Below are 27,446 nucleotides of genomic sequence, written 5' to 3' on the forward strand. Positions count from 1 at the left end.
GTTATTCAAGTTTTTCTTGACATTATTAGTGAACCAAATTTACTGGACAATCAAAGTCCAGACACATTTCACTCAAAATCCAAAATGTGAACCCTCATGGTGGCGGTAGAGGAAAAGTCAATGGTCACCAGAATCAGTAGGTTTAATCCTCTGGGGACCATGAAAATGCAAAGTAAAATGCACAATGCAAAAAGTTTTGGAAAAATAATGATAATTCCATTTTTATTTTTATTATAAGAACATATACCATTTATTTATAATGAACTCTTAGTATAGAATTTGATTGTTGTACAATACACACGTAGAACTGGCCAGAAAATAAAAAATATTAGCTTTACAAACAAAGCAGCATCTGAATGAGAAAATTAATGAATAAATAAATAAATAAATAAATACATACTTTGGCAAATAAATTTTACAATGAATTAAAATAGTTTTTTTTTTTCTGACAGCAGTTAGCGTTCTCAAAGAAACACCAATATTAAATGCAATTCACCTTACCACATTCATGAAACAACACTTGAAGAACAACTGAGTGAAGTTTTAGGCAATGAATGACAAGCATGAATGTTGGTATATTTTGTATGTCCTCACAATCCTCAGATCTGCCAAAACATTGAAACAGTGCCCTCATAACATCGGGTCATTTGCAATTAATTTTGAAAATCTGTCATACATTACCTTTCATTTTCATCTCTCTGTTGAAGTCACTCTCACACTAAAGACTGTTAATAACATGTGGAACAAGACTTTTCACTTGGTCTCCATGACTAAATATTATCATTGCCTCATCTGATCTTTCCTATTCATAGTCAAATATAAGATTAAATTAACATTTGATTCAACAAAGTGGTGCCAGACAATACGAGACAATACAAAAATCAAGGTGGGTAAACTGCACAATGTACAAAATATACAGTGGTTCACTGGATAAAATAACTTAGGAGGACTATCAAATCAGGCTTGTTTCTTTATATAAATCTCTGCCCAGACATCCATAAGTCACTTAGATATCAGGTTATGAATCAATAAGTGTTAACATATAATCCTCATAATTTAAACACAGTTTTATCTCAGTACAGTACAATTCACACATAACAAATAAAGACATACTATTTGGCAGTTCAAGGCAGTTCAAGAACATTGAAAACACTGTTGGATGCTAAATCACTGGCATGGCGCTGACAGCTAAATTATTCTTAACGTTGTGTGTGAAACATAACTGGAGTTTGGGTCATCAGTGAAACTTAATTTGATTTTGGGTTGTTACTACTACTTAAATAAAATTAAAAGTCTGCTTACATTCTTTCCTCATTCATGGATAGGTTCCTGGGGTATAACTTGCTGACACATCTAAAATTGAACCCTGTAGACTTTGGCTATTAAAATAATTAATATAAACTATTATCACAATGTATTTTTCTCATAAATATAGTCTCTGCTTGAATTCAGCTCTGCATTTTGGTTTGAAATGTACAACTAAAATTTCCTTCTTTATCTCAAAATATTAAGTGCACTCGGACTAAGATCAACACTTAAGGGATTTCTGACAAAAATATGTTGGAATTAAACAAATTTTCAGTTTTGTTTGCTTTCACTTGAACATACTGACAAATATTAAGCGTAATAATCTCATACACCTGTTGACAACACAAATAACATAGTGGATACAGTCAATAAGGCTCATAGCAGCAAACTGTGGTTGTAAAGGCTTTGTGTAGTGTGTATGTGTGTGTGTGTCAGAGCGTGTGTGCTCATATGTATTTTACTCCTGTGCCGCTACAGCTTTTCACACGTTTTACTTGGAGGGAAAAGAAGACAAACAGCACCATCACTTGTTCTCGATCAGCATCTGCACCTTGCACACGAGATCTCTGGCCAGGGTCAAAATCTGCTTGATGTTGTGATGCTCAGCCATTTCTGAAAGACAAAAGAATAGTGAAGCAGAATATATTTCCTTAAATGTTTAAAGAACATCTGAACAGACATGTCTGATAACTCAGCTGATGGACTTTATATGAATGTATCTATATGGAAAAAAAGTCCTGCAATATTATCATTTATGCATATAGAGATGCATATTTCATTTTAGCCAATTTAAATAAAGCAAATCATGTTCTAACTAAAAGTTTGTGAGGTTATGATACATCCTGGGAGTTTGTAAAGTCGTATTTGAAAACAAATAAAATCAATGAGTCCAAGTAAATAATTGTACAGGACATTTTCCTACCACAAAATCCAATTCAAAGCTGTTTAAATGAAAACTAGACTCTGCAGGCCACAACCCCTGAATAAGTATAGAATGTTCTTCATGCAAAAACGCCCTGGTACCAATGATTTCCTACAGCGAAGGAAAGGCTTATATCAAGGTTTTAGCTGGATTCTACTATTCCCATAAAGCAGCTCAAGAGCGTCTCTTAAGAAAATACCTAATCTTTCCATTAAAACCTTTATTATTACAGGATATGTATGTGAAGAACGTCAGATGTAAAGTACTATGTTTTACCATTGAAGAACTTAATGATGTCAGTGAAGTCCATGTTGTTCTCCAGGATGATGTCCCTGTAGATCTCCACCAGAGCCAGGGCAATGAAGAGGACAAAGTGACTAGAGGAGACATACTTGGCTGCCCAGATGGTTTCCCAGACTGCAAACACATCCTCATACACCAGCTCTGGAGGGCAAAGCACGAAAACGAAGCAAATACATTGAGAAAGGCAAGTGAGGAAGAAAACAGGGGTACACTATGACAACCCCTGGTTAAACCCTTAGTATAAAGCCAAGTGAATAATAAACTAAATTATGCAGCCACAGTTCATGCCAATTATTTCACTGGCAACTCCCAAGAATGATTTTTTTCAAAGATATAACTAACTTCCAAATCCTTTCCAAGATAAAATAACTGCGGGTGTTTTTAACAAGCTGCCAAATGGTTTGGCATTTTATCCACAAACACAACTTAAACAGGAGTGAATCTCCTCTTCCTCTAATTGGCACAAAGTGTTTTGCACTATGACGCCAATTTACCTCGCTTGAAGTCTAGGAGAAACCAGCGGTAGCAGAAGTAGAAGTGGGTGTAGTCTCCGTTTTGGTGCATTAGCTCAAACAGCTCAGAGTCCAGGATCTATACAGACAGGGGATCAGAGGAGGCGCAGGAAAATAAATAACGAGACTGGTTGTGGGAGAAAGGTGCGAAAAAGAAGTGGTTTTTGAAAGTAATGAATAGATTTAGTGGCGTGCTACAGTATATGCAAAGACTTTACTGTTACTGTGTCACCTGGATTAAAGAGCGCATGTTGGCAAAGTGAGTATCCATAGCTCCTCCATGTGGAAAGTTTTGATTCATTCTCTTCATGAGTTCAGTGAAACAGCTGAAGGCCATGGCCTCTGCAAAGAGGAAGCAGAAAGAGGAAGCTTGAGTGAGGAAGTGAGTGGGAAAACTCTCCTTTGTTGTTCCATCAATAGCTGCAAAAATACACCAAATGTCAGAGAAGAGGGAAAATAAGAAGTGAATCAGTGTGTTGACTCACCATCGTCCAGTATGACTAGAAGTGGAGCCAGCAGATCACACATGCCCTGTACGTAACCGATGTCAAGGTGCCTCCAGATATAGCTGTAAAAATACAACAAACAGAGGTGAACTTGACTGCGCTCGGCTGTTTGTATCTGCCAATCTGATTCATACGCTACTGTCCTGATTTAGAGGTATTTCCACATTGCTCTTCAATGCTTATTACAATTCACGTTTACATGACTAGGTTTCTCTAGGGTGTAACTATAATACCTTTTTTGCCTTAGGTAGGGGAATTGGGGGACTTGTTTTTCTTTTTATGCATTGTCCATCAGTTGTGCTTATTTGAAGGTGTGCTAGGAATGAAATCACCTCGTTTAGTATAATTTCCCTACCACTGCCATCCAGGAAAAAAAGAGATTACTATTAAAATTTCATTAATTCATTTCATTTATTTGGACAAATTGAGCAGTGAAAAGTAATGAAGTGGGGTATTAAGATGGGGGTGGAAACGTCATTATAATACAAGCATCGACCCGTTTCCAAAAACATGAATTTGTGCGTTTGTTGTAGTAAATTTTCACTAACATATACTATGCATTATAAACATATTGAATGTGAACCTTATCAACTCAATGTAACAGCCATATTCTCAACTGAGGTTAGATTTGTATGTGAAACAGCCTTTGATTTAAGTTTGTTATAGAATGGAACCTGAAGGGAATAAAGTAAAAAAAAAAAAAAAGGGTCTGCAGGGCCCTGGAAACACTGGTGTCAGCAGAGTATGTACTGGCAAGGCCCTGGTTGGGGAAAGTTAGGGGATTTCTGGACATCTGGCACCACTACTATGCCATGTCTGGTTTGGGGAAATTCCACGCAGGGCTGGACACCATTGTTCCCATGGCGATGATAGGTTCACTTTAGAAAATAGGTGGAGAGCCCAGGAGGGATTACTAACTATATATTGATGGTGCACAGGCACCCTGTCTTCAGTTCAGACCCGGGTCTGATTTTGCTTCTATTCTTGTAAAAGAATAAATTCTATTGCATTGGACTCTGACCATCTCCAGTGACTTTCAGGCCCAGACCTGGACTTTTTTCTCCAACACATTCTCATCTCATCAGTTTCACACCAATAAGCCTCGGCCTCAAAAAGGTAAATGAACAATCTTCTGTCGATAAAAAGATGTGTGTTTTTGGCCCTCTTCTACCCTTTATTAAATCCCTGCTGCTGTCAGTGTTTTACCTGCACATAATGTTGCGCAGTTTCTCCAGGTTGGCAGGAGTGAAGTACCAGTAGTTCCTGTCACAGCGCTGGACGTCCTTTTCAATGCGGTGCAGATTTAATGTATACAAGTCCAAAAGCTCTTGCTAGAACAAACAAAATGATGACAATGAATAAAACAAGCTTGTAACAGAGTTGATTGGCATGAGCATAAATTAATTTGATCTCTTAAAAAATGTGAGCTTACAGAGAAGGTGCTCCCAGCAGATTCCCGAGAGATCGCCTCATTCTTGGTGTCTCCAGATCTGGCCAGAGGATCAAAGTGAGGGTACATGCTCTCCATCTCCGGCTCCTCAGACAGGATGGACTCGGTGCCCTCAGGACTGGGCTTTTCCAGCTCCTCCTCCTGCCTGAGCTCCACATAAGGGGCTGAGTCCTCAGAGGAAGACAAGGGTTCACAACATCCCTTCCTACTCCAAGGCACCATGGAAACTTTGGCTTTGGGGATCTCCTCCATCTCTATGGCTGAGGGAGACTCGTCAGATTCAATCATGACCTGAGTCTCCTCTTTCTGAGAGGCGCAGTAGGCTTCTCTTGCTCTCGAGACCCTGGAGTCTTCTGAGAAAAGGAGGATCTTCTCCACTTCAGGAGCCATGGGATCTTTGAATATTTTTTCTTTTCCCTCCAAGAACAAAACCTCCTGTGGTTTACTCGTCTTTGATTCGTCCATTCCCTTCATCTTTTCCACATTCCTTTCTTCCAGCTTTGATGTTTCCTCAATTCTCCCCTCTGCTTCTTTTTTGAGACTTTGTTCAACGAGTTCTCCTTTGGATTGTGTAGCAGCTGCTGATACCATCGTAGTATCCTCATCGGACACTCCTATTCCTGTTACTCCTGACTCTAAAGATTTAATTCCTTTAATGTCTGTATCCAGGCCTTTATCTTCAAACTTGGTTCCCTCTCTTCTAGTAGCTTCTGGTTCCTCAACATTCTCCTGTGTTTTAGGTTGCAAACTTGTCTCTTTGTTGGTCATCACCTGCCCCTCTTCCAGTGGTTGAATCCTGTTATCATCTATCACCTCAGTCTTAGTGCTTTCTGCAGTTTTGGTCACATTGGGTGCTTTCTCCTCCTCCTCGTCCTCCTCCTTGTCCTCCTTCTCCTCCTCTTTGTCCTTCACTTCAACTTTCTCTTGGCTGTTCATTCCCTTGGTCAGACCTTCTCCCTCTACGCCTGCAGCTTTGACAGTGCTCTGTGATGCCTGAGTGACAGCTGCAGATCTCAAGGTTGTATCGGGTGCAGCACTGTCCTCTGTGCTGAGCGAGCCGTCCGACAGGCCGGAGGTGACAGAGAAGTTGCGGGAGGAGGGGTGTCCAGAATCAGGAGAGCTTGTCCCGTTCTGCAGAGCTCCATTGGGCATCTTTGGCACCTGTTTGTCGGTCCTAGGCTCCGCCTCGATCTGGTCCACCTCCTCTACGGACTCAAACACCTGAAAGAACAAGCCAAAGGGAAGCAAGCTACTCCAGGGGAAGGGATGGGAGGATGTGAAGTACTAGCAGGAGAGAGAATGCAGGGATGAGGAGGAAAACTCATTCAAAATGTTGAGATCACGTGCGTTGTGACATAAAAGATCGGGATTTCAAAAGTGAGAATGCTTCTCTCAAAACATTTAGTAACTGAATTTTGTATGAACAAAGACAAACTCTTTGTGAGGTGTATTATGGTGAGGATTTGATACCTGTGTGCTGCTGCTGGAGTCACTCTGCAGGCGAGCCAGACTCTGCCTGTCTGAGCCCTGGGAGGACTGGGACTGGATAATAAAAGACATTCAGTCCAAGATACGATTGTTATACAGTCCTACTGTGTGTTGCCTCATGTGCTGTGTTCACATTCAAGGGATACTATGGTGATATAGTATTGCATTTTTTGTAAATGGACCTTTTGCCTGTAAAATTATTTATTTAATCTATATGCTTCAGTCATTTGACCAGTACAGGCTCACAACATGACAACATAAACAGACCACATTTTCAGAGTGTCAAGCTACACTGTGAATAAATGTGTGTGTGCACACTTTCCCACTAACCTCATTGCTCACAGTGGAGTCATGGTGGATCATCTTCTGATTGGAACTGTCCATGCTCGCCCCAGAGGAGCACTTTGCTAAAGCTGCAGCATGCTGCTCCTTCTCCCGCTGGCGGACAATCTCCTCACAGCCGAGCCACTCACGCATGGTCTGTTGGTAGCACACTCTGACCTGTTCATCCACCTGGGGCGAAGGTGAAGAATCAAGTGGTGCAAGCGGTTCAGGTGCAATATGCTTTGGAAGCAAAGCCAATATAGTGGAAACGACAAACCTCCTTCCTCTCGGCTTCTGACATCTGGAACTGGTAATGACCCAGCAGGAAAGGCCACACCTCTTTACGCAGAGAGGGGTCCACTCCACCGAAGTAGACCAGACGAAGCAGCTCCTGCTCCTCATAGGCCTGAAGACACAAGACATCAGTCACCTCAGTACTTGCTTTCTGGTCAGTATTTTTACTATTATTTTTACTTCTTCATTTAAAAAGACAATTATCTTTCACTGTGTGTTAAAAGCTTCAAAACAACAGCATTAACAACATGGCAGCCTGTAGAGGGAGGCACCATGGCGTCTTTCACTGTGTCAGTGGGTGGTAGGTGAGCAAAGCTTCAGGCACTGGTACATCTCCCAACTGTCATGGTGCACTATGTGCTGTACCTGCTCAGTATTTTGAATTTGCTTTACAGGAAGATCCAGATCAGAAACATCTGTCCACAGCTGTTGTCAACAGAAATCTATCCTGTTATTAAGCATTTAAAGGTTTATTTGTGTCTCCATATATGATTGATAGAGATATGTATAGGTTTCATAAGGTAACTAAAAATAAATTAATAAGTATAATTATTACACAAATAATAAATAAAGTAATCCCATTTAACTTATGTTTTTATGCTCTAGTTCATGTGATGACAATTGATCCATCTCCAACTGAGCATACCTCATCTGTGGGATAGGGTTGAAAGCTCTGTTAAGTGGACCTTTTAGGTCGAGTAATTTATCACATTCTCTGTAGGTGACTACCACAGTATTCATCAAATACTGCACTCGTATTATTTACAAAGAACAAAATCACTTTTACAAAAAATATTTGTTTATTAAACATTTTTCATTCTTGAGTCAAACTCTCCGCGACTCCAGGTACTAATGTCCAAATAAACTGTGGATGTGGACTGATGGGGACATTAGTTACGTTTCATGCACACCGTTGTGAGACTAATGGAGTGAGCCGCATGATTAGCAGAGGATGAATATGGATGAGACAGAAGAGTGACGGAGTGAAAGAGAGATGTTTGTGTTGCAGTGCAGTGACAACAGCCATTCTTACTGTGCAGTCCTGGAGGAACGTCTGCCACACCTCTGTGGTGAGCCCTTTGTAGGCATCGCGCGGCACGTCGGGCGCCACAATGGCGTGATTGACGAGGGCAGAGAGGTGTGTACGCACAGTGGACAGGTGACGGCAGTATGCCAACCCTAGTTCACAATACAGTTAATTAATTAATTAATGCCTCTGTAGAAGGTAGTGGTAATTAAATAGGTATGAATATTTAAGGCCTCTCCATCTACATAATAAGTAATCACATACAGCCATAAAATGCCCGAGAGATGATCTGATACTTCATGTTGTCACACAGCAGCTTCAGAGGAGTCCTGTAGGAAGATATAGCACAGATTGTTTTACTTAAGCAGAGGAAACACTTTGACATTATGCAACTATTCTTTTCCTTAAAAGAATATCAATAAACAATCGTTAAGAAGTTATTCATATTGTCCAGAATGTATGAAATACTGCATCTAATGTACAGTTTATCACCGTGTTGAGGCCAACCTTTTATCATTCAAATGTTAACCTGTTGGGCTGCCATATAGAGCAAATTGGCGCAGTGGTTTGCCTTCTTTCATAGCCTTCAACCATGCTACCCGCCTTACTTATCACCTCATTTTTCCAACACATTCTCATGTTAGTGCGGTCAATATCACATAATTGTCTTCTGGGTTGATTAGTAGGTTCTTGCATCTTCGCTCCTCCCTCAGTTTCCTCTGTATTATTGAGGATTTCTTGTTGGCGCTAAGGGATATCGAGTGAGCGGGTGTGTCTCTGCAGCCTTTAGCAGTTTCCCTGTCACAATCCAACACAACTTAGTCTAGCTTGAAGTGTGTTTGTCTCTTACCTCTCATGGTTGCACCCTTTGGGTGTCGCCCCATCAGAGAAGCTCCCCTGAGAACAAGAGGAACACGACGACTTCCTGAGAGTGGGATGCCACATTGTAGCTCCTTGATCCATCAAGTCTGGAGGAGTCACTGCAACACCCACACACACACAAAAACACACGCCAGCATTGTCACATTAAATCATTATGCTGCTCAGGCTTTTAAGAACAATTACATTTGCACTTAGATGATTGAAAAACAGCTGGAAACACTTTTGCATGAGCAGAATTATGCTGATCAATTGTGATCTGCTAAAAGTGCTTCAGAGTTCAATTTGTTTGTGCATGATTCCTGTTAGAGCAAAGATAAAGCATTTAAACAAAAACATTTATGCAAACTGGAATTAATGCAAAGTTTGAAAGCATGAAGACATCATCAATTACACTATTACAGAGAGAAAGATCAAGTAAGCAAGAGCCTTTCTCCGTTCAGGAGCCATATTCGATCAATCAGTTGTCCACCCACTGTCTGTTAAAAGGTTACTGCGCCGTACTGCAGTAAAATAGGTGTGACACAAGGTGGCAGGGAGTGGGAGGGGCTTTAATAACGGGACAAATCAATAAACTTTGCCAGAGGCACAGGACAGGCCAGGAGGATATTAGATGCAGGGAATTAAAGCAAGGCAAGCTGACAGATGGACAGACGAGTCGAGGTGTGACAGTGTTACAGCTGCTTCCTGTGAGTGAGGGGGATTCTTCAGGACAGCTGCAAGACCTCTTGGGGACTACCAGGGTCCCTTTTTTGGAGAGGGACTGTCCACTCATTTGAAGGGAGAGGGAAGAAGTCAGACGAGGAGGATGAGTTACAGTCACTGTAACAAACGAGTAACAGTTTCATGAACATATAACAATCTGGAGAGGCCCATGGATACTACTCGTGTTAATTTTCTTCTCTGGAGCGAAACTCACCAAACTCTGACTGGCTGTTTGGAAAGAGGATGCGGAAGACATAGTCTGTGGCCTCGTCCTCCTCCTTATCTGAGACAGAGTCTGAGGATCCAGATCCCTGAGGAACCCTATTCCGCAGCTTAGGAAACACCTTTCCCTGCAATGAGAAAATAACTGCTACTAAACTAATGCCAACAAGAAAAATTGTTCAGCCATTAGAGCCCAGCTAATCCATCCATGTGAATTAAAGATGATAAGTGTCTGTAAGCTTAAGCCTATTAATAGTGGCTGAACATGTGTGGGTGGTTTTCATTATTCAGTTTCGCTGCAGATATTCAGCTATTAACAGTGTAACAAAAACATCCATTCATTTAAGTAGACACTTTTTGTGTGGTGGTGCAGAGAGTATATTAAGCCCCACATTCATCAGTATCACTCCAACCAATACTGCAACGAGGCAGTGCACCATTTCTTTCTTTTTTTTATTGACTTACTGATCAGATTTAGGCTGATTTTGCATTTTAGTGCTGATTTCCGGACGAATGCCTAATTTGTGTTATTTGTGCTCTGGATCTGAAGCCAGAGAGTGACCCCTAAGAAATACATCCTGTTCTGACCTTTCCCCTCTGGGACCAGAGTGGAGGGTCCAGCTGGCCGTGGGGAAGAAGGCCGTTCTCCAGGCAGGAGAGGAACTGGAGCAGATGGCCTCCTCTGGGGAAGCGAAGTGGAGGTCTTTGGATCCCATCCTGACTGACCAGCACCACCGTCCCCCCGCTGTCCACTGCAGGAGATGTACAGAAGATTTCTTTATCAAATCACTCATGATGACATTTTGTGGGACAGCTGTGTTTAATTGCAGAGTCATGATGCCAGAAAAGATAGGAAAAATACACAATCAGTAATCAAAGTTGTGTGGATAACGGTAGTGTTAAGAGTAAAGGTTGGTGTGGACCCACCTTGTTGATGACAATGCAAGTAAACTATCTCCTCTAGAGGGATTGTCATGGCATAGTCCCAGTATACACTGAAAGACATAAAATCAAAAACAAAGTCAGTAAAATGACAACCCAGACTGGACGTAAGATCACCAGCTAACAGTGCTAACAGCTAATTTGTGAGAAACAAATCCACGGGGAAAGTCTTTGTATTATCTGTATGAATTAAAATCTCAAGGAACATTCATTTTGCAGGTAATAAAGACAGTAGTCGAGAGTGCGCACACAGCTGAGCAGGTGCAGAGTGGCCTAATGCAATAATCAATTTTTTTGGTGAGAGAAACCATGCACAGGCACAGGAACATAACATGGTTTGCTTGGTTGAGAGATGTCTGACAGTGTCTCGGTCAATAAACCATCTGCTGGCTGCTGGTGTGCTGAAAATAAGCCTCATCAGATCAGCAGCATTTAATCTCTATACTGAGCCCATGAGCCACACACAAACACACTGCATTATTCAGTAACGCCCGAGTGTTACACAAACAGAAGAGGAAAGAAATGATACAGTGTGTACAGAGTGTTTCCATGTCTACAGTACATGTTAGATATTCTTGGTATGAGGAGGATTACTAATATTATCAAACGCGGGCTTTGCAGGCAGACACAATCACCATAATTATAATCCATCCGCAGCTGAATCATTTTGCACCTGCGTTCATAGTCCAAGTCTCCAACAGAGCCATTCATGAGCTGATTGGGTGTCCACTTCAGTGTCATGATGTCAGCAGTCTGGTGAAGAGAGAGGTAACCTGGGATAGCCTCCATGTCATCCCTCTGAAACAACCACAAGGATGGATGCTTTTCATTTGGTGCAAGAACAGTATGAGCATGAATAGCATAGGTCAGTATGTGTAAGCCTGAGGCAGACTGCGGTGATGGTGGAGAAGAAAATGCAGAGTGGGGCAGTCTTATCCTTCTACTTACTTATACAGACAACACACATGAACAAATAGCTTGTTTTGCATGTAAGAAAAGAAGATTTTCAGGTTGTATGCATTCATCACACGTCCTATTTTCGAGCGGGCAGGAGAAGTTTGGGATACGTAAAGCCCAAAGTATTTCTTTTAGGCTTTTGGACATGTGTTACAGTTAGTTTAAGAGAGGTGTGAGGCAGTTTACATGAGTTAAAATCTGGTTGCTTGCACATACACAATAAGTTTTACAGTATACTGTGCAGGACTGCATTAAGACAGTATAGTATATAGAACGTAAACACTCTGCTGCAGCATACTAATGAATCTTGTAGTTCAGAAAATATTCGGTCTGGTAGGATTTTGGTCTCATCAACCAGAGAGCAGATTAGGCTCTTATATGTTGTTCTGAGACGTATGGGATGACAACATACAGTAATATACAAACTATCATTTTGTTCAGGGCTTTAACTTGAAATATTCTCTTGCTCCTCTTTTAATGATACTATTTGGCTGTGAGATATTACTATGAAACAGAAATGTTCTCAGTCTGTTAATATAATATTCTCCCTGCAGTCTTTGGAGCAATCTTTTTTTTTATCTTCTGTGAAACATTTCAATTGAGATATTATTTCAAGGGAGTGCTCTACATGTATGAGTGATTAAGAGGAATCAGTCAGTTACCGGTTGTACAAGCACATTGTTTTTGCCAAACAGCAGGGTCGCCCTGCTGTTTTGATGCAGTGACTCCACATATTCGCGAGCTGATGGCGAGGGGGAAGGGCGCTCATCCATGCTGCTGCTGGAGTGCCGCTTCTGAATCTGCTCAGACACAGACACAAAATATATCAAATCAGATAACAAACATTGTAAACCAGTGCTAAACTGATGACTATCTTTGCAGAATTAATTACAGCCGGGCTGTCACAGCACAGCAATTTTCCATGAATAAAACCTCTTTCTTAAACGACTTAAGATAAGATTAATATGGCATTCATTCATGTGCACCAATGCATCTGGCCTTATATTTGACCCCAGAGACCGGTCTACTTCTACGTGGAATACACAAATGTAAATACCCAGGACCACGTGACTGTAAGAGCTGTGGTGTTGTAAAACAGGCCAAGTTGACCTGTTTCACTGATAACTTGAGGACTGAACAAGTGTGAAGGTCTCAGAAACACTCTGTTCTTTCTCCTGGGACACACTGTGCTTCACTTAATGCAGTAATCTTAGCAGCTCCTCTTTAACCAGACACAGAATAGCATATCAGGAGGGAATATAACTGATAATATGCACGACTAAAACTCTGCATGTCTGCTAATATATCAGAATAAACACGCACTACACATACATGGGATAAAACTAAACTAATTCTGCATGGTACAGTAGTGTATTACTAGACTATCACTTACACACAGCGCAGGCCTCTTGGTGGGAGAATCCTGCCTGCAGTGGCCACCATGGATGCGATGTCTTTGCACCAGCTCGTCAGCAGACGGGTCCGTCCAGAAGTGGTCAGCTGTCTTCATCTTCGTGTACTCCAAAGCACAAGGTCCAACTGCCAGAATGAAGGAGCACAGTTAGATACTGCAGACAACAGCTGTATGGCTTTGTTAACCGATGATCAGCACCTGATCTCCTTAAAGCATCACAATCAAAAATAGAGAGAGAATTTTTCAGAGATGTACAATAATAGGCTTCAGGTGATCTAGCTATTGAGCCACTGTAAAGGTGACGTTTATGATAGTTCAGGGCTGCGGTTCCCAACCTGTTCTGTCTGGCTGTTTTTTAGGGAAAAGAATTATATCAAGACAGTCTAATCTAAAGGTACAGGTTCTGGCATGTTTCTCAAGGCGTCTGCTGAGACCCAGATTCAGTCCTGAGCAGCAGTGCTTCTGGCTTGGCTCCATTGAAAACAATTGTCATTGCTCAGTGGTGGGAAGCCAGTGAGGGACCATGTCCTCTTTGCTACTCTACAGTCTTTCCTTCAGTTTCCTTCAGTCTACAACCCCCTCTGATCAAGACCTGAAGTTGAGTATATCATTTTAAAAGATATATATTTTTGGGGGCATCATTTTGCTCTTGATTGGATAAATAGTAGGGGTACTAAAACTGACTTCAAAGAAAGTGCAGAGTACTTTAATGTCCTTGTACAGGGTACTTGACCAGCAGCAAGATTTGATCTAAGATCCAAAAACTCAAACAAGGGTGTGGCACATGGTGTTAGATGATTACATGAAATTACATATAATACACATAATTACCTAACAAAGAGGCAAGGATAGGTCCATCTACGGGGTCCATTAGAACAGCCTCTTTCTCGTAGTATTTACTGGAAGACAAACGTGAAAGGGGAATTTTGAGGGGACATAGAGTTCTTGTAACACAAATGGCTGAACAGCGTGCCATTGGTCCTTCTCAACATACCTGCTGTTCTCCACCAGGTAGAGAACAATCTTGTCCAGCACCTTCTCGAACAGAGCCGTCCGGATCCACAAGTTCTTGACTCCCTGTGGGGTGAGGCTGGGCAGTCGGGGCATCTTACGAAGGCTGTCTTGACTTTGCAAGCTTTGACTTCGCCTGGAGAAGGAGAGAGGCCCGAGTTTTAATTTGAAGAAAACAAGTATAACATATTTTTTAAAATTCCATTAAGTGCATCTGCATGAGGCTAATGGCAGGAGTGATTCGTGATTCATAAAAGGTTATAACATGAATTATTTAGAAGTTTGTCATATTAAAAAATGGCCCTTCAAGTAAGCAGGCAGCCATTTGTTTTCAGTGCTTTCGCTGGTACGATCAAACAGGCTTTGATGTGAGCTTTGAAGTCAGCTGTGATGTGTGCGCCTCTCACTTTGTCTCGATGATCTGCTCGAGCTCCTGGGCCTTCCTACACAGCTCCTCAGCTGGGGCAAAGCTTTTCCCCACCTTCATGAAGAGGGCTGCTATCTTGTTGCTACGCAGAAAGCCAGCTGCCCGTCGCTTCAGCCCATGCAGAACACATGCCTCCACTGCAGCTGTGTGGACACAAGCACACATGGTTGGAGAACAGAAAACAAACCAAACACCAGTGTTTTTTGTTGCAAAAAAGGCCACAAAAAAGCCATAAAACCTTGGTGTAATTATAATGTAATTACCATATCATTGCAATTTAAAGTAGCAATACAAAACTGGCCTATAATGCCATTGCATATGTATTAGCAAAGAAACTGCCTATTTACATAGTGCAAACAGTACAACATTAGCATTAATTTGGAGTTGTGTTTTTGAGCACCTAATGAACTCAAGTCCAATGTTCTCGCTCCCTTTAGCTCTGTTTTGGTCTCCACCAACTCCCAGGGAAAATGTCAGGTATTTAACACAATAAATTTTGCAGGCTGCAGAACCAAAACAATCCAATCCAAAGCTCCACAGAGCTCTCACCTAACACACTAACGCAGTCATTTCACCCAACTCAAAAATATAAATTGCAGAAAGTGCAACATTAATTTGTAACACTTGAGATAAACATTTTGCACCAAGAAATGCAATAAAATACAAAAATGATTTCTTGCACAAAATATTTGCATATCATATATCCTCCATGTCATAGATCCACTTCAACTCAGTCATTTCACCAGAATAATCCTCTTGAGACAATAGTGATTTCCAGGGAGTCTTGGTTACATATATTAAAAACAAACAATAGTGACAATGCATTTGTACACAACACACCAGATGGCTACAGTGTTTCATTACCATCCTAAACTTTACTATGTGCATATCTAAACAGGTATTTTATGTGTGTATATTTACATACATAGGCTATAATGACACACAGTGCATGTACTGTGTATATGAATATTGCATGTTACATGTTTCAGCTGTAACCAAAACATTCAAACCATATGTTTTTGAGTGTTTTGGGTTTTTTTTTTGAAGACTGATCATTTCCTAAGTGGTTTCTCTAATAGCTTTTTTAATTCACATAATCATCTTCACATAAGATAAGTTTATCAAATAAGCTGTATTGGACACACAAGTCGATGACATGATGACACACTTGCACAATCACTCGACTGTGCAGAAAAACAGACACGCTTGTTCTCTCTCGGGCCTACGTGGCAGTGCCTGGAGCTGTGTTGACATTTGAGTTCCCTTTCAGGACTAATCCTGTGGCTCTGCTCACATGGGGTCAGGGGGAAGGCTGGGGTTGCCATGGCAACCCCTGTTGATGGAGCGATCGAGCTCTGGGAGAGACGAGCGGAGGGAGGGGCGCTGGCGGCTCATCAGCATCACGATCTCTCTCTCTTCCCATCACCCTCACTCCTTCAAACACGGGTTCTCTCCTTCCTCCATCCTGTCGTTCTGTAAACCTGTCACTGCTGTTACTACCATCACTGTTAACAAGCTTTTACTTCAAACTAGTCAATAAAAGTATCATCAGAGCCACCAACTTTCAGGTATTGTTTTTTTTATTAAAATATATCCTCATCATCTTTTCTCTCATCTTATGTTATCTTTTCTTCTTCCTCTCTTCCTGCAGTTTCTACTCCTTATCTCTCTGTTTTTCCCTCACATCGTTATAAGAGCAAGCCGCTAAATGTCAGAACAAAACGTAACATTAAAAGGTCTCCAGACATAGTTCATCCTTCTTATTTTCTCATCATTTCCACTAACTAGTCTCAGACGGCCAAGAAAGATGCAAAGAACCCGACTCCCAAACCTTTACACTTTTTGACAGCTACTGTCTCCAGTCATTGTACCACAGTCCCTGCAGTGACAATCTTCATAGGAAATGAGCAACAGCGTCAGTGGTAATCTACAAACAATACTTTGCTTATCGCACACTTGGGAAATTTGTTTATCGCCGTAGAGTACATATAAATGAAAGAATGAGACACAGTGTGGGGGCATACACATGCGAGCCCATCAACGTATTTAGTTAGATGAAATGTTTTATCTATCACAAACAGCAGTTATATGTGCCAAGAAGAAAATGCTCATCATGTCAGTAGGATCCGTCCTTTTTGTGCAGCCCCTCCCGTTAAAAACAGCTAACACAGTAAATTGCCTCTAATCATCCTGTATCTGTGGCAACTGAGTGCATTAAGAGAGTCTTGGACAGTCACACAAAGCTGACCAAACATTCACTCAGAGCAGCAAAAGGCAACAACTCAACCTCTTAACATGGACAGTTCTGAAATGATTAGTCAGTAAGTCAATAATCTTCTGATCAGTTTATCATTTGTGTTATTTATCAGCTTTGATAAAAACATATGTTTGCTGATTATAGCTTCTAATATGTGAGCATTTTCTTTTGTTTCATATAATTACATAAGCACCATTTTTTATCGTTTACTCTAGTATCCTGTGAAATAGTGTGCTGCGCTAATATCTAACATTTTATAGAAGATATTACATAATCGCTGTTGCTATTGCTAAAGTGCTTAACCGCGAAATTAATCAGTAATTAATCAACAGCCATTAGCTGCTGACATAAATATGTTTTAAGTCATTCTGCTGCAACATACAAATGATTGTTTTTTTTGATTTGGTAGCTACTAAAAGTTTTCAAAACAACTGTTTACAAATGTACATCAATTCCTCTCATGTCGCCAGCAGGCAAAAGCGGAGGTGACTTTTTGATAAGGTCAGGGTGGATTTCTAAAGGCAAAAATCAAATGAAGCGATTGAAATCTGGTCACAAGTCAGGGAGACTAGGCCATTTAGAAGAACTGTTTTGACTGATTCACTGTAATGAGCGAAGACTTTAACGCACAGGATCGGAGGAGGGGAGAAAGAGTGGGTAGAGCAAGGACTAAAAATTCAGTTAAGGTAATTAACAGTTTCTAATCTATCAATTAAACTATCTACTGTCACCAGTGGCAATTTGACACACATTCCTTCCACAGCGTCTACACTTTAGACTCTGGCTGCCTCTGCCTGGGCAGCTTATCAAAGCAGCCATGATGGCGGAGGCTAATTGCTCCCTGGTGAGCTGGTCGTGCTCCTCTCCCATCCTCCACTCACTCTCATCTCTAAACAGACCACAGCTGAAAGAGGACGTGTAGTAACAAGAGCCACTATAAGGATCATAGGAGGAGTCAGGTGGAGGAGGAAGTCGGCTGACAACAAAACAAAGAGATCAGAGGGTCATCCTGAGCTGCGATGCGTCCACTGGGACGTATGATAGTAGCAGAGGAGAGAAACCCAGCCTGAGCAGCAGCTATTAAAACAGGCCTTTAGATGATCAAACCGCAGGCCAAGAAATCTGACGACACGTGGAAATCAAGCACATACAATGCCAACGACACTGACATGAGTTAAAAAAAGACTTTCCATCACAGTGTAATAAAAACTGTGTTCTTTGGCAAATTACTATCATAATCCTCCAAGAGAGAAATGAAACTCTAAAAAAGAGATTTGGGGAACGCTGATTATTTGCTGGAGTGAATGTTCATAATCATTCACTTATGCTGGTTTAATGGGTTTTCAAGCTGCGCTGAAAATTCTCTTCACACTATGAAAACCAAATTAGCTGTACTTGGATCTCATGACGCAGCAATCTTACCTCTAAGGGCATCAGACGCTGTGTATTGTACATTATCTCGACAGCAGTAAGAAATGTGGGACATCCTTTTCTCCCTTCACACCATTTTGTTTTCTTTTGACTTTATTTGGTTCAGACGAATATGAAAGGATGATATTAAGCTATGGTTCAATGTTACTGTGCGTGACCATCTTTACTGTTATCCTCACAGTAGTTGGTGAGACCGTGGCTCATGCTGACGCAGTCGAAGTCTGTGTAATGTTAGTGTGAAGTTACATTGTCTCAACACGGTAGAGCAGACAGGTCTATAGAGACCCAACGATTTCTCCGTATTTTTGTTTTCTTCACACATACAGTATTTACCTGATAGTATCATGAACTCATTTATTCACACTATTTTTCTACACGGTAATAAGGGGTCTGTATCAAGGCAAGGTCTCTATGGCTGCTAACTTGTTTATTCCATAAATACATTTTCGTACATTTAATGGCTCATCATACGAGTTGAGAACCATCTTTGTCTGCACACATGGCCTCCATCTCATAAAAAAATATCACATTTTCTGCAAGCTGAGAGTCATTTTATTCACACACTGAAATTCCCCAAATATACTGTGTTGCTGATTACAGCTCTGGACTGAGCCAGACATCTGACGAGTGTGAGCACCTGCATGTGGGCAGTGTGTTTCTCACAGCAATCGTGCTGCACTCTATTGGAGGCAAGAACAATAACATTTGGTGAAATATTGAACTTTGAAAGTCATTTATTTTGATTTCACACTTATTATACACATGGGGATCTTCACATCACTGTAGAAAACTGCCTGTCTTTCATGTAGTGGCTAAAATCTTAACTTCCTACCCTATTAAGGAGGTTTTATCAAGCATATGCTATAAAGCTATATGTGAATGATTGTTTAGTAATTGTGAATAATTTGTTTTTGTTGTTGTTAATGTTGAAATATTCTACTGTGTTTAACAAAATTATCACCTCCTGGCACACTGATGTAGGGTGAGATGTAAAAAGCTTGTTAGTCTCTGGTCAGTGAAGGGAGGAAGGTTTTTCTGCTCATAGTTTGGCTTGATGAAGACTTTTTGGCCATTTTATTTACCCTAGTTTGGTTCTATTACAGTAAGTTTTTGCTTTCCCACACAGAACTACAAAGAATTATTGCCCTGAATGTTAACGTTGAACTCAAAGTTTTACATTTGTCTCTGAGTGTGTTTGTGAGAAACCCTCTCTTCCTGAGATGGACGCATAGAAGAGCTGTAGAAAGTAGCGATGTGTCAAGACTAGAGATGAACTAAAGTGGCAATGAGGTGGCTTAATCAGAAATTTAAATTTATCACTATAGTTCTGTCATGCTAATTTTTCCTCCTATGTACATATTATTCTGCTTCACTGTGTAATTCATGTTTTTTTCATGCTAGATTGAGGCAATTTGAGACCAAGGTTACATGGATTAATGACCTAAAGTAAATCAGAAAAACATATTGCCTCATATCGTACCTACAAACAGTAGCACATTGTAAGGTTAGACAGTCTGAGGCGGAGATAAAGCAAATTTCACAGCAACTTTAATGAAATAAAAGAGACAACATCAGGAATGATGTCAATTAAAAAAAAAACAATCACTCAGACCCTTTTCAGTGTTGCAGAGTTGTTCAATCCAAAGCTGTGAGATTCATTTGTTTGTTTGGTTACTTACCACAAAAGGACACTATATGGCTGCTGTCTTCGTGAACAAATTTCCTGGTGACGGCTTCCTCCATAATCTGCTTCACCTGTCAATGACACAGCAGATGCTGGATGACTCATTCATTAATATGCCACAACTAGCGCATACATAGTCAGTTTGGGGGGCTTTGAAAAGTTAAGAGGTAGAAAAACATGGTGTGGGGAAAGTGCATGCTAAGTTGGTGGATGAGTCACCAGCTGTTGTCACAGCAATGTGCCCTTCTCTTCCCACTGACCTGACAGCAGCTACAAACCAATAGTTAAGATGACTGATAAATCAATCCCTTCAGTGGCTATGGAGACGTCCCCCTGTGTGGGCACCAATCTGCAATCTGCATGGGGAATATCAACCTCCGGACACAGACAGCTGTAATTTCCTGTTGAAATGAGTCTGTCCACAGTGACCATACTACACTATCGAGTTCGCACGCAGGCACACACACGCACGCACGCACGCACGCACGCACGCACGCACACACACACTCGCTCCAGTGGTTGAGGTTCCCTCTGCTTGGTTTTAAACTTTTTTTTTCTAACCTACACATTGATTAAATCCTTCGGTGGTGTGAGCAGATCTTTTCCCTGTGAGGCAGTTCAGTGGTCATGAAGCAGCCAGCTGTCAAACAATATTAGTTTTCATGGTCTGATATTTACAGCTTCATCATAAAATTTTCCGGCAGATAAAGTTCTGTCTTCATGTTAGATTTTCCACTACGGCTCAGTTTTATGGACCAGTGATTTTTATATCTTTTTTACTTGCTGTTCACAGATGGATTATAATACCTGCAATGTTCAGTGGTGGAAGATGTATGATGACCTTTTACGTCAGTAAAAGTAGTAATAACTAAATGTATTATGAGTTAAAGCATTAATAACAGAAGTATTACTGTTTAAATGTATTTGAAATGTAAAAGTAAATATTAGTCAGAAGAAACACACCCTGTCAGACTGTTCTGTTATTATTAGATAGTTATTACGGATGCATTGCTATGCTGCACTTTAATGTTGTAGCTGGTCAACATGGAGCTAATTTTACCTACTTTCCTGTATATACTGTTGGGTAGTTAAATCTAAGACAGTGCATCATCTTTCAAAAGATGATCATGTGTTTTGTTTGTAAAGAGTTTAACTAATTACTTGAAAATAATTAGTAGTCTGTCAAATAAATGTAGCTGAGCAGAAAGGACTAGATTCTCTCTGAAATGTAGATAAGTATAAAGTAGCATTAAAAAGTACAAGTACCTCGAAATTGTACTTGAGTAAAGGTACTTTCTGCCACTGGAAACTTTACATTGTGTTATCGATATATCATGATGTATATGTTTTTATGAAATTAAAAATACCTGAAAGAAGAATAAAAAACAAGAAAATAACTATGCTTGCATCTATCTGTAATCTGTGTTACAAGATACTGCGTCTTGGTATAATTGGTATAATACTGGTATATTAAGAGACTAAACACACATATGTAAATGCATTCACACCCATCAGTCCATATGGAGTTCTTTTTTTCCTGAATCAAGGGAAAACAACAAAAACAGATTTAACCGAGAGACACAAAACAACTTGTTTTTCCATGATTTGCCCACCGAGCACTGATTGCACAGTCACTATCAATGCAAGACGAGCCCCTAAAAGTGACTCATGAAAAAACTAAAACAGATGCGCCCAAAACCCTGCACCCCCCACCACCACCGTAAACATTTAAATAAATAAAAACATTCACTAATTAGACAGCAGTCATTATGCAAATGTTGCCTGTTCGCATCAGTAGCATTGTTATCCTCAGCATCAACAGAAATGATTCATGCTGCCAACACAACAGAGACGGTGGCACTCTGATGTGATGATGCACACCCGCTCTGCTCATGATCAGACCTATATAGAAAGCCTGTATGCGCGCGCACACACACACACACACACACACACACACACACACACACACACACACACACACACACACACACACAGAGAAAACGCAGGGGACTTGCACCAGTTTTCTCTCTGAGTGCACCTGACATACGGGAAGCTGATTGATTTGCCAACTTGAGGAAGCAGACTCCTCCTTGTGTTTTCTCATCTCTCTCATCTGGGCTATGGATCAGGCCTCTGAGGAATTTATATGGCGAAGTGTCGAAACACAGACAACCGGCGGGTTTCTATGGAGACAGCACGTGTCGCACAGTGGATCACTTCTGCCTAAGAAGATGCGTCAACAACAGTCATTCATCTCTGAAATAAACAAAAAAGCTGCAGCTCCCCACCTACAGTCACTAATAATATCTAGTTGTACTGTGCATTAGTAATTTCAAAGCAATTCAAACATCGTCCAACCTCACAGAGACCTAATGCCTTAATTTGGTATAATCAACGCAAACCCCCCCCCCCCAAAAAAAAACATGTATAATAGTCATATCTACAAAAATACCACCACAAAATACATTTTCACTGGAATTTATAGATAAAACTATGTGCATGACGTGACAAGGGTCATTTAATATCTGTGGCAGCAGCAGAGCCTGATGAATCTGCTCTAACTCACCACTGTAGCCCGGAGGCATCAGCCAGAGTGATAAAAGATCTTCAGAGTATTCCAATTAACTCCTGCAACAGCAGAGCCAAGAAATAAGAGCCAGAGAGAAAGCCCCATCCATTAACATCCACCCTTCATTATTCATCATCTCAGTGGCCGCTGATGAATGAAGGGAGCAACCGGGGGGGGATGAAAAATCCTCACTGTTATTCATGGTAATCCATGCGCGCACACACACACACACACACACGCACGCACACACACACACACACACACACACGTGCGCACAGTTCTGATGTAAAGCTGTGTATTTAAATTATGATTCCATTATTTGAATTATATTTTAATAATGAATGAGCAGAGTGAGCAACTATTAAAAGGCAGGGAACCTGATTCCGACGCGAAAATCAATGCAACCACAACGCAACCTGAAAGTGCTGACAAGGCAGCACAGGGTCCATTTAGTAACTGTCCTGGTGCTTTTGATCATATCACATGATCTTCTTCAGCAGATGAAGCTTGTCATGAAAATGTAGATGTTCGAAGACTTCTTGCTCATGCTGACTCAACCTCCACAGTCAAGAGTGAACTTTTAATCTTAAATAAATTTACATGATGCACACACACTATCATTTCAGGCTGAGGAAAAGAGAGAGGAGAGGCCCCACACTTCACTCACACAAGGTCGTCCAGCACATTAAATATTACTTTAGCTGTCATGCCAACAGCACCTTGTAATTCATTTGATGATCAAGTGGTGTCTAAACTAGCATAAGCCATCCATACCAAAACCTGATCATGAATACATTCATCTTGAAAGGTCATAAGGTGCATAATAGTCATCTGTAGTCATCTATGACAACAATAATTGATGATTTCCCTGCTGCTTTTTTCGTGGAGCATGAACCAACCCTGTATTATTGTTTTCTATCAACATGCTACAAGGAATCAGAGAAGTATAAAACATAGAACAAGACTGGGGGATTATCTCATGCTCCTCTAGCTGAAACCTTATCCCAAGTAAGCACTCAGCTTTAAAGAAAAAAAAAAGTGAGACAGGAAAGTAAATGGTGCAAATCCCTGTGGCCTGTGTGTTTTCCAACAGTCTCTCCCCCTCTCGCTCTCTCCTTTAGCAAACACAGATGTGTATTTGTGTTTGTGTGCACACGAGTGATATACAAAAAGACAGAGGGAGGAGCACGGTTAGAGCGAGATAAAGCGTCGGAGAAAGCAGAGACAGAGAGAGAGACGGGTTCTGTATCAAAGCTAAGGCAAATAAGAGATCTCATTCAAGCCAATTTTGAGCCAGAAGGTAATTCTGCTGCTACAGACATCCTGCGCTCGCTGGATAATGGCCCACATCCAGGTACATTTGAGCAGACTGGTGGCACATAACCAGCTGGACGAGGAGAGCGTGAGAACACACAGCAACAGAAACACCATATGGTATAACCCACACAGAGTAATAATAATCATAAACTAATGGGAAAACAGTACAAACAAAAACAACATTTATATTTCCTCTTAGGGGAATAGATATATCTGAAAACCCTCCTCTAAGTAAATGAAAATTCTTTGTTAAATCCCCTATAGGTTAATGTTGATTTTCATGAAGTGCTATCTGTGAATAAAGTGAGCTGTCATTCTAACAAACTATGCTGCTGGTTCATCTACAGACTCCATTGGGCTGCATCTGTGGTAAACAGTGAAGTAGCCACGGTGAATGATTCTCGGCAAGGCTGTATCAGCACACAGGAAGCAGGTTTAATCATGGAAAGGGTCTGGTCTTGGCTGATAACACTGCAAACAGGACTCAGAGAAAAGCAAATCAGACCAAAGTCTCTACATTCCTCCTTTCACAAGATCCAGGATGTGATTGTTATCTTTGTTTGTTTGGCAGAAATAAAGTCTTGTAATTTATGAGGCAATCTGAGATGAAACTAATAAAAAAATAAATAAATAATACATCAGTTGTTAACAGAAGGAGGATAGAAAAGTGGTCTGGACTGAGAGGAATCTGGCCAGGAAAAGGGATGAATAAACTATCAATGTCCCTCTGCTTCAGTTGAGCTTTTTCGTGACCGAAACCAGCAACAGTAGAAGACGTTAGGTTATACTGGAAAGATACAAGGGCTGAAGGTTTTTGCTGTAAATGTGTAAATGTTAAGTGAGCTGTTGGTGATATTGAGAAAACATTCCCTGAACAAACAGAGGGAAACAAAAACCTCAACAGTAGTGACCACAAAGTACACACCGCTGTAGGACAATGGAGACACAAAGGATTGACACACACAACAGTTTGCTGATAGGTCAAGCTGATATTCAGCTTTCATTAAACAATCAATCTACTATCATCTATCTTCAATACAGTGATATATTATAGACAGTTTGTTTAAAGCTGAATTGGTTCAACTTTAAGTATTTAATATTTTTAACCACTGTGAACACTTGAATGCTTTTGTTAGCTTAGCCTAGCTTGTTAGCTACATGACAAAAGTGTTTACTAAGGGTGATTTATGCATAGACATACAGTACATACATATATACTGTATGTAATATGGATTTATGGATCACAAATTAAAATGGGTTTTACCACACAAGGTCCTACATAGAATAATAGAATAATTAGCCTATTATTTACACGCAGTAACTGTCAGGTACTGTTTAAGTTAGCAACCTGAACCAACTGACAAGGCTAATGTTGGCTTGCTAATATAAACAGAGTAAAATAAGTGGGGTCAATGTATCTCACCCATTTTACCTTGCGTAAATGCTGTTAAATTATGAAGTTAATATTTATGAAAGCGTATAACGCAATGTAACTCAAATTAAAAAAACATTATACAGATAATATTTAAATAACGTTAATTAGAAAACCTGCACTACTTCATAACACTGACGGATTTCCATGTATTTACATTTAAGCAAAACAGGTTCATCTGCATTTACATAGGATTGTCTGGTAAGTTTAATATATTTCTTGGCCCAGTTAAAACTTTTTCTTTAGGTTATCTTTCAGCTGGTGGTGCTACATAGACTTGTTGTTTGCCTAATTGATTGCTTTTGATTGATTTCTTAGCAACCAAGTGACACATTATTTAACAGTGCATTCACGCACTGTCGGCAGAGTGGGAAGAACAGCATTTGCAACCAGTCTTCCAACAGCTTGTTCTTTTTACCAAGGGGGATTTATCATCAGTGTCAGAAATGACCAATATCTATAATTTAGAATTAGAAGGTAGAGACTGATGTATATGTGCTTGTAATTACAGTTTAAATGACATCACCTGAACGCAGCATTACTAGCTAAGGTAATTCTTAAATTTGAATGGCACCATCCAATTTAGTGTGAAAACAGCTAACTGTAGGAACTTATGGACGACTTTACAGACAAACTTCTACGAATATCAGGTGCAACAGCATCCTGTGAGCTCAATGCAGTTTCAGAGGTTTAGCAAGAATAAAAACTCCTGAATACTTGTCTAAGTTTTGAATTTTTAACAGCTACAGTCTAAAAGTACTAGACTTCAACCCTTCATATCCTGATGAACACTGTTGGGCAGTTTCACCAGAATAAGACTGAGTGGGACTGAGCAGGCCCTAAAAATGTGATAATATCAAGCCATAATAAGCAGCTTCGGTGAGCGGGTTATTGAGTTGGTAAGACTCTGCTTTAAACGCTCAGAATCATTTCATTCTCCTTCCTCCAAATGGATGCTCATGCTATTTTGAGTTTTGCATCTCATTTCAGCATCAGCACCATTTTCCTTCATGTAAAATGATGACAGACTTTATGTGATATTTAGTCAGTTACACAGTGAGAGGCCTTAATGAGAGCGGCCACATATTCCATGTCATTCTGTGCAAATTGAGACCCCAAAATCATCCCGCAAAAAGCTCCTGGTGGGTGAAGAGCTCCTCATTCAAGGTTTAACCGTCAGACAGACTAAATGGTAGTGACATTTCATTTGATCTCTGCTGAACCCAAGTCATCTGTGTTACTGCAGTAACTTCAAATGATGATTAATGTTATGAAGTGTTGAAAAACCAGCTGAACAAACCACCAGAACTGCTTCCATATTTGCGTCCACTCAACACCATATAACTCATTACATGCACCACACACACACACACACACACACACACACACACACGGTTTGTATCCAACTGAAACCACCAAATGGCTTGGCAGAAGGCTGATGGTTTGCTCTGCCATAAACACCACAAACACTGACTACAGACAATCTGTTTCCTTCATGATGCTTCTCCACCGAATAATTACTCAGCTGAAGCACGAGCACTCACAAAGGGAACAATTAACAAACAATATATGTTTTAAGAAGAAAAAAAACCCATTCAATTGTGCTTAAATTGTTGCTAGAGGTATTTTTGTATTTAATATACACTTGTTTTCTAATCTTTTCTAAGAGGTTGTGGTACAGATGAGCATCCACGCCATATCTGCGATAGGGATCATCTGAGAGTATCCTCCCCGTGTACAGGCTGCATTACACAGGTTAATACAAACCAACGTGTTTTGTTTTTCCAACTCGATAACTCGATAACACCCACCTCCTTCTTGACGGTGCGCAGCAGCCTCTGACGGGTCTCTGCCTCTAAAACACAGCACAAACAGTCCAACACAAGACATTTTATTTTTACAATTTCTCACAACTTAACTTATTTTGGATTCTCAAAAGAGCACAAATAGAATTTAGAAATATTTAGCTTCCTTTTTTTTTTTTGCTCCCACCTGCCATGATTGTTGCCATAGATCCTGTCTCCTGTCTGCAAGCAGCACCCCTCCCATCAGCTGTGTGCCGCTT

The 27,446-nt window shown here is 40.5% G+C and overlaps 1 protein-coding gene across 4 annotated transcripts; it reads right to left on the reverse strand.

The window, feature by feature from the left end:
• Positions 1 to 194: 194 nt before the first annotated feature.
• Positions 195 to 27,446, reverse strand: sgsm1a (small G protein signaling modulator 1a). Of its 4 annotated transcripts, none has more exons than XM_023413577.2 (26): positions 27,374 to 27,446; positions 27,193 to 27,236; positions 20,059 to 20,134; positions 14,672 to 14,834; positions 14,248 to 14,400; positions 14,085 to 14,152; positions 13,233 to 13,378; positions 12,502 to 12,639; positions 11,556 to 11,680; positions 10,868 to 10,935; positions 10,529 to 10,692; positions 9,933 to 10,068; positions 9,692 to 9,835; positions 8,985 to 9,114; positions 8,399 to 8,463; positions 8,141 to 8,286; positions 7,091 to 7,219; positions 6,820 to 7,002; positions 6,472 to 6,543; positions 4,984 to 6,222; positions 4,758 to 4,882; positions 3,531 to 3,613; positions 3,278 to 3,387; positions 3,028 to 3,124; positions 2,507 to 2,674; positions 195 to 1,920 (listed from the first exon to the last, which is right to left on the reverse strand). In XM_023413577.2, the coding sequence occupies exons 1-26, from the start codon at positions 27,390 to 27,392 to the stop codon at positions 1,832 to 1,834; spliced, it is 4,080 nt and encodes a 1,359-aa protein (XP_023269345.1). In that variant the 5' UTR covers positions 27,393 to 27,446; the 3' UTR covers positions 195 to 1,831. The 4 variants fall into 4 exon arrangements, with proteins under 4 accessions (XP_023269345.1, XP_087032005.1, XP_023269347.1 ...); XM_087175879.1 differs by having other exon boundaries at positions 4,984 to 6,285; XM_023413579.2 differs by lacking the exon at positions 9,692 to 9,835.

This window comes from Seriola lalandi, unplaced genomic scaffold (genome assembly GCF_002814215.2).
Source record: "Seriola lalandi dorsalis isolate HSWRI2012SDOR001 ecotype SW California unplaced genomic scaffold, Sedor1 jcf7180002054517, whole genome shotgun sequence".
In the NCBI taxonomy this organism is placed as follows: Eukaryota; Metazoa; Chordata; class Actinopteri; order Carangiformes; family Carangidae; genus Seriola; species Seriola lalandi.